This window comes from Artibeus jamaicensis, unplaced genomic scaffold (genome assembly GCF_021234435.1).
Source record: "Artibeus jamaicensis isolate MK-2021 breed Jamaican fruit bat unplaced genomic scaffold, CSHL_Jam_final contig_465, whole genome shotgun sequence".
Taxonomy (NCBI): domain Eukaryota; kingdom Metazoa; phylum Chordata; class Mammalia; order Chiroptera; family Phyllostomidae; genus Artibeus; species Artibeus jamaicensis.
The window spans coordinates 29,212,906-29,220,982 of record NW_026521843.1 but is presented as its reverse complement, the minus strand read 5'-3'; the positions used below and the strand labels follow the sequence as shown (position 1 = coordinate 29,220,982).

Below are 8,077 nucleotides of genomic sequence, written 5' to 3'. Positions count from 1 at the left end.
TCTAGGCCACCCAGAGATGTCCGTACTGCAGGGGGGAATTGGGGTGGGGAGAGTACATGGGGTGAAGGACCCAGAGAGAATTCAGCCTTCTAAAAACCACGGTCAGTGCTAGTGTCCTGGGGAGGGACGGGGAAGATAGCTGAAACGTTTGTGTTTCTTACCGCTCTGCCATCTGACTGACAGTAGGAGGTATAAGTAGTGGACTGGAGAGATTGCCAAGTGCAGGGGTTAGAAAAGTAGAAAGAGAGATACAAGGACAGAGTTGGAGAGAGACAGAGGGGACAAAGACCCCTCTGGGTCTTTGGGAAGGGAAAGCAAGGAAGGGAAAGAGGAAGAGAGGGAAGAAGAGGGAGAAGAGCAAAAGGGGAGGAGGGGGTGAGGAGAGAGGAAAGCAGGTAAGAGGAAAGAAACGGGGTGAAGAAGGATAACGTATTCCCAAACCGTGCCATCTGAGCACCCACGCTCCATGACTGAGGGGCGGGGAGGGCACGTCAGGAAGCAGCCTGCACAGGGGGTGACTTTCCGACACCCCTTTCCTGGGTCATCACTGTGCCCCAACAAAGGCAGGTTCTGACCCTCTTCATTGCGCAACTCTGGGAGCACTATTTACCTAAAATGCAACGTGGGCCAGTGCCCTGGATCTGTGTCAGAGAGTAGCAGGCCCTGGGTGGCTGGCAAGGACCAGAAGCAAGTCCCAGTAGCATAAATAGATGGAGACATGGCTGAATACTCAAAATACGGTACACATTGTTCCAGTCACCGAAATTGTTAGATACACTTTCAAATCTCTTCACTAGTTCGGAAAATAAAATCCCTTATTTACTAAAGATCTGCAACCTTTAAGGTCTCTACCCATCCATCTACCCTTCCATCCATTCATCTGGAGTCTATCCTTTCAGCTGACTTTTAGGTGAGTATCTACAGTGCTCCCAATGCTCTGCTTTACTGGGTCATCTGCAAAAACTTCTCAGTCCTTGCTTTCAAGGGGCTCAGCCTCTACTGGGGGAACACACAAAAATAATTTATAGTAATACATCATTATAAGTGGAATAATAAAGGCATTGCCAATTGTTATCTGGGGAAAACAAAACAAGACCTACTGTGGTGGGCAGCTCTTTCAGGGAATCTAAATGCAGTCCCCGTGGCTTCCAGCAGGAGGGGCCCTGCTCTCCTGCTCTCTCTGCCACTCAGCTGTAGGCAGAAAATTTGGCTAGCCTGTCCTGAGTTCAGAATAAGCATCTACATTTTTCTCACTTTAAAAATGCGTAAAACGTATTCAAAGTTTTAAAAGGACTATACGGCAAATATATTTGTAACCACTCAAAAGATCAAGAAACAGCCTAGAAGATATCTAATACCTGCAGAGGTCCCTGCCCTTCCACTGCCCCACACAAAACTCCACCCCCTCCCCAGAGGCCACGGTATCCTGACTTTCTGCTCATTATGACCTTGCTTTCCTTTATGGTTTTACCATTTATGTACGTACCCTAAACAATGTTAGGGTGAACTGTAGGAAACTGCCATTTTTCGGAAACAAAATGGTTGAATATGAGCAATTTCATAGAGGTTAAACTAGAAGCTTAGTCTATTTTTAGGTGTGGTAAGTAAGTATGATACCTTCTGCATTCTTTTTTTTTTTAACTTGAGATATAACAAACTCTGTGCAGTGCGTCATCTCCTAGGACCTGTGAGTACAGCAGATTCCTTCATTCCCTGCGCTTCTCTGAGAGGAGCTTCTGTAGATGCTGGGCTGATCTTTAAAGACCCCCACCAGGGACTTCCTCATTTAAATTTCCCTGAAGTTCTTTTCCCCCAGCATTTTCTTTTTAAATATGTTCTTTCCCACCACTTTGTAATCATATCTCTATCATATATCAAGTATTTATGTATGTGTGGATCTGTTCATGGGCTCTCTCTTCGGTTTTACTGACCAATTTCTCTACGCCGGTGCCACTGCCACACTGTGCTAATTAGTATGGCTTTATAAAAGTCACCATACCTGGTAGGACAATTCCTTCGCCTTGTTTTTCTTCTTATGTACTTTCATATCAATTTTATAATAACTTTACCAAATTCTACATGCAAAACTTTGTTGATTTTGGTTGGGATGCAATGAGTCTACATATAAATTTGGGGAAAATGACACCTGTACAATGCTGACTCATGCATCCATGAGTATAGTATACCTTTGCATTTCTCACAGCATTCTTTAATGTCTCTCAATGGAATTTAATTTTTTATAGAAGCCTAGCATAAATTTTGTTAGACTCATTCATAAATACATCATTTTTGTTGTAAATGTAAATAACCACTTTTAAAATATTACACTTCACAATGATTGTTGTTCATGTATTGAAATAAGCTCACTTTTGTACATTAATTTTATACCAAGCAGTCTTGCTAAACTCTCTTACCAAGTCTAATAATATTTAGTATTATCTGTGCATGTTTAAAGTTTTGTTTCTTTTTTCTCAATCTTTTCCATTACATTTTTTTTCTTTCTTCACTGAAATGGGTAGGACTTCCAGTAAAATGTCGATAGAAGTGGTGACAGTAACCATTCTTGTCTTGTTCTCCATCTCAAAGGCAGCAGTTGGACTAAATAATCTCCTGCAACGTGAAGATCTTGATTTTCCTTACCATCATATTCTTAGTCACAGCCTTCTCATCCTTCTCCTGGTCCAAGAGAAAGACTCATAGTTTGTATTCAAACCTCTAAGAGTTGCCTATCTCTGGCCTAAATCTAGAAGATCCCGGAGTCTGCTTTCTTGTTCTCCAGCAGTTCATACTTATTGAGTCATTTCCTCTGAAACTCAGTTCCTCCCCAAACTCCAAACAATTTCTAATTCACATTTTGAATCACAACCAATCTTCAGAAAAACCGTGTAGCTGAGAGGTTCACTGTGCCCCCCCCTTTCTGAAATGCTCCCCGACCTCCTGTAGAGTGGGAGACACCTTGCCCAAGAGAACCGAGGTGTGCTACACTGTGCTGTTTCCTCTGGGTGTCTACGTAGCATTCAAGTGTAAGAACACCAGGAGCAGCACACTGAAATCACCACATTAGCCCCCTTTCGCTAGAGAAATGCTCAGTGCTCTAATCTATAGTATTGAGGATTGATAGAATAGTACTGGAAGTTTTCCTGAATAGGTATTGAAGATAGTGTTCACCGTGCTGGTCAATGTTCCTGGTGGAAGGACCCACCAGATACTATTTTTTTTTTGTAATTTAATATCAGCATAGTTGGTCTCTCCTGTTGAATAAATATGTTTCTGCCATGAAGTAATTAGTGGAATTATTTTTGGAATATTATTAGATGAGATTTCATATCCTACATCTTACTGTTCTGGGGTCTCTCGTCTACTGAAGCAATGTTTGGGGCAGGAGGTAAGAGAAAGGCAGATTAGATTTCGCCTGCATCTCACTCTCAGATGGAAAGATTCTCAAATGGAAAGATTCTCAGGTGGGAAAGCTAGTCATTGTTAAGATAAAAGATTTTCTAAATTTTTTTATGAACTAAAACAAGAAATTTGTTCATTGAGGACAAGAGGATGCAAGCAATATAAAAATCAAAAGCTTATCTGGCTTTAATTGGCTTTTCTTTCTCTTGTCAAAAGGGGGTGGGATTTTATCTGTACATTTTCTAAGGGTCCCAATCTGCTCATGAGATCCTCACACGGGGAAGCCGCTGGGCAGAGATTCCTCAAGCGACCCACTGGGAAAGCTCTTTCCCGGGGAGGAAGTAGCTGCTCAGCTGCCTGCTTCTTTCCCTCCTGCTTCGTGTGTGCTACAGAGTTGTCATTGCACGTGATGGGGAGCCCGGCAATCAGCAAAAAGAAGGTCTGGCAGCCCACACGGCCATCTCGGCATTGGTTCATACCTTTCATTATTTTGTCTATGGCCAGAGGATCTTTCTGATTTTCCAAAAATTCAGGGACCTCCTTTTCCATGAGAACTCTCAGGTCCTCCTTTATTAAGCAGCCTTTCTCCCCAGCGAATTTGTGAAGTGTGAACACCATCATTTCCATGGTGCGTTCCATTTGAGAAGGCATCTTGGTGAGGTCTCGGCCCGAGGCGTGATCGCTAGGTTGGCTGGGACGTGGGGCCAGTGAGCAGAATGCTGCTTGCTGGGCGCCCTAGTAGGTGGGGGAGACTTTCTAAATTTTCTGAACTCTCATTGAACATATCAAGAGTTATGTCTGCCTGACTTGATCTTAGAAAATGAAGAGGGGAAGGAAGCCTGTCCCTTCTGCTCAGATGGACTGTGAGAAGGGGGACAGGTCGTCAGGCAGCAAGGTTTTCTCTGTCACTGCCATTGTCACCTCCACCACCTTCCTCACCGGTATGTTAGGCACAACCCGGCATGTCAGGAGCTCTGAAGCATCCAAAAAAGCATGAAGGAGATAGCGAGTGTCTGGGCTGAGGGTGAAGCGCAAGCCCAGGAGAGGCACCCACACCATGGCATGGAGGTGTGGCAGGCAGTGGTAGGTAAGGGAGCCCAAGGCAGCACCTGAGCAGGTACTGAGAGGGCCGGCAAAGTGGCAGAGGATAGGCCTGGCAACGGGACCAAGGAGTCCCCCAGTTCTGGCACAGCACCCCGGAAAGCAAGGCGAGGCCCTGCTCACCACTGTGGCCATCTGTGTTTGGGAAGATGGCTAGTTCCGCCCTTGGCAGTGAATGGCCGTGAGGATCCGGGTCATGCCACAGGAATCCAGGGACCTCCTCCCTGGCTGCCAGGAGGCTCTGGTCAGAATCACTCACCACATTGGGCTCTGCAGGCAGAGAAAGCAGTTTCCTGAAGGCTGAGATTCACCTGAATCCTACAAGTCACGGTACCTGGAATGACAATTTTGGTTAGTGAATCAGATAGAAAGTTCACCAAACCAGACAAAATTTAGGCTCCTCCCCCTGTCCTGATACCTAGTGGAACTGATGAGAAAAAGTAGGTTAGTTATAAAGTAAATAAGAAAATTACATTTTTCCACATGCACATTATCAAGTCAGTGCGTGTGCCCAACCACACGCCGTTTTTATGAAACTGAGCATCATCTCCCCACAGTCTCTCCAGTTCCAGAACTGACTTGCACGCTGCACTCGGGGACAGCAGATCCTCTCACCCATGTGTGAGCCCTTCCTCCATTAAAACACTGGTAAAACTATATTCTGTGATTATGTTGGTGCAAAGAAGAATATACCAATATTATTATATAGAAAAGATTTCCTCTAACCTACATGTCCTTTATTTCATCTTCTGATTTTAAAAGAAACTGCAAAACATTTTCCTAGGTGCCTGAAAGCACTGTGGGCCCTGGGCCCCAGGCCTGCCGAGCCCAACAGAGGAGGTTTCCTTGTGCCTGTGCTTGTCCCGGGCTCACTCCTGGGCTCTTGCCCATCTCATCGGTAAGCCGGGGTGTTGGATTAAAGGACGGAATGCACTCAAGAACTTGGAGCACGGTGATAATGAATGTCGGCGTCTTGTGCCTGATTCCATGGATTTGATTTTTCTATTTCAGTGATCTTGCTGTGTATGTGGTTTTCATTGTGAGTCACCTTCAGAATCTCTTTGGAAGTAGGTGGGTATAACTTATAAATAAAAATTCCTTTTTACTTTCTCAGCCCTTAGCACAATGCCTTGCTTTATATTCTCAGCCCTTGTTGGTCGATGGTGCCGGTAAATAGCGCCCTCCCTCCCCAGCTTCCACCCACCACCCCGTCCCACCCAGGCCTGACAGATTCTAGAAGCATCCTTCCTTCCTTTCTTTTCCCTTTGCTCTCTCCCTCAAAATTCTTCTTTTCCTCAGCGCCCTGTGCTCACTGGGCTGTTAGAGGGAGGAAGGCACCCACAAATGTCAGACCCTGAATTGGGGGATCTCCCCACAGCTTTACTGAGGAGTGGACTATAAGGAATTTGCTCTGTGACTCGTGGGACCAGGATTTGGACTGGGGCCCATGTGGCCATGCCATGCGGTGGTGTGCTGAGTCTCCGTGATCTGTAGTTCACGGGAAGCACCTTGAGAGGTAACCCAAAGGAATGCCTTTTCCCGTGGCAAGGGAGATGCTTTTAGATGATTTGGGGGAATTTCTGGATGCTGCTCAAATCAAACCCTGTGGGAAAACATCAAGTCTCTCTAGACATCTGCTCAGCTTTGTCCTTGTCACCTGGGCCTTGCCATTCACCAAGATGAAAGTCTGTGCTCAAACCCCCTTCCTGAATGTTAGTGGGGAGCGACACCAGAGGTTAAGAGGCCACAGTAAGGAGCCACGGGGATCAGGCTGGGGGTTTACAATGATGTGTCTATTAAGAGGGTAGAAACTGAACACGTCTCCTTTATTAGCCAGGTATTTAAGCGCTCATTATCTGCTAGGCCCAGAGGTTTTAAAAGGCCAGTCACAGGCTGCCCATGAGAGCATTCAAAGAAATAGTGCCTGTGAGGTGCTGAGAACCTCAGGCCTAAAGGCTGCCTTGAACTGAACCAGGTGCACCGAGACTCACTGAGCACCCACTGCCTGTGTGCTGGGGAGAGGTGCATGAGTGCGCATCTTCCCTCTGATTCAAGAGAAGACAAAGCAAATACGGCCCCGGGATGGGATAACATCTGAAATTGAAAAAGAAATGCATGTGCGAGTTTATTTATGTCCCATTACACAAGCTCCCTCATTCTCTACCTCACGCCCACCGCCTCCTGCTGACACATTCAGGGGTCTGAGCATGAAAATGAATTAACCAGATTCAGTGACGCATTGGTTTGGAAGGAGGGGGAAAGGAGAAGGTGGAAGAATGAGAAGGAGGGATAAACAGAAAAGAGACTGGATATTGGAAGCCAGTACATGAGTCTCCTGGAGAAGAGACCAGGGGTCAGACAGAGATCTGGAATATTCCAGCCAGAACAATTGTGTCCTTAGTGACAGTGACGAAGGTTCCTGTGTTCTGAGTGTGTCCGGTGCCGGGCACTGTGCTAAGCTTGTCACATGTGTCAGTACACTGAACCCTCCTGTGCCCTGTGAGGCATCTTCAGTCACGAACTTGGCATTGCTGATGAGAAACGAGGGGCTTGACCCACGGTTCCGCCACCAGGAGGCACCCTCCTACCTGAGCCGGCGCTTAGGCACTTGCTTGGGTGCCTGTGACCTGGTGTGGGACAGGTGAGGACAGGGCAGGCTGTGCAGTCGGGCTGCCTGGGTGCACCATGTATCTGGCTCACCATGTATAACTCTGTGGCCTCGGACAAGTTTTTGCCCTTGCTCTGTCTCAGGCACCTTGTATATTGAATGAGGATGGATGGCGATGATGACAACTACGACACCTCACAGAGTAGCTGTGAGGATTTAACAGGATCCTGCATTTAAAGGGTTTGGCATGGGGGCTTGGCCCAATGAGTGCTTGATACATGGCAGGCTTCCCCGAGACTGCAATTTCCTTCCTGGGACAGCCCCCGCCACCCCCTGGGGGGCTTTGTGGACGCCCTGTGGACTGTGCTGCCCCAGCACCAGTAGCCAGCCCTTAGCACTTACGGGTGCAGGAATGGAGGCCAGGGGAGGAGGCCGGCACACAGCACGCGGTGGGGATGACAGAGAGGCAGAATGCTGATGAGAAGGGCCCGACACAGGCAGCCAGGACCCGAACTGAGGGCCGGGTGGGGACATGAGGATGGCTGTGCCAGGCCTGTGGGAACAGCTCAGACACGGGCAGACTGTGACTGGCCACCGGGATGCAGGAGGACAGGGCTGGTTTCCACCCCGAACTGGGGGCAGAAGATTTTCCTACACGAACCAATGAGTGGGCCAGGCAGGATCTCCCTAAGGCCCTGACGGTCCTGGCGGGCAGAGAGCAGGTGTAGGCGGGGCAGCAGGGAGAAGGCCAAGGGGTCCAACAGGCAGCACAGGGAAAGGGGATGCAGCTCGGCCACCCAAGGGTGAGTGCCAGGCTTGGCTCCCCACCTCCCATTGGATCTCCATGCTTTTGACCAGGTCTGTATGATTCTCTCGCTCTTCTTCTTCCTTTTGGTGAGGGGCCACTCTGGCCGTAGGTGAGGCACAAGGCCGTGGAACTCCTCTCCAGAGCTGCTGGGCTGGGCTGAC

The 8,077-nt window shown here is 47.8% G+C and overlaps 1 protein-coding gene across 1 annotated transcript; it reads right to left on the bottom strand.

Moving 5' to 3' along the window:
- Window positions 1-2,598: 2,598 nt before the first annotated feature.
- LOC119060893 (protein S100-A10-like) lies at window positions 2,599-4,050 on the bottom strand. Its single transcript, XM_037161249.2, has 2 exons — window positions 3,715-4,050; window positions 2,599-2,676 (listed from the first exon to the last, which is right to left on the bottom strand). The coding sequence occupies exons 1-2, from the start codon at window positions 4,048-4,050 to the stop codon at window positions 2,599-2,601; spliced, it is 414 nt and encodes a 137-aa protein (XP_037017144.2).
- Between the last annotated feature and the right edge of the window lie 4,027 nt (window positions 4,051-8,077).

Coding starts and splice junctions, on each gene's coding strand:
- LOC119060893 (XM_037161249.2), bottom strand. CDS start 4,050: ATGCCTTCTCAAATGGAACGCACCATGGAAATGATGGTGTTCACACTT. Junction 2,677..3,714: donor CCCGGGAAAGAGCTTTCCCA/GTGGGTCGCTTG, acceptor CTCTTGGACCAG/GAGAAGGATGAGAAGGCTGT.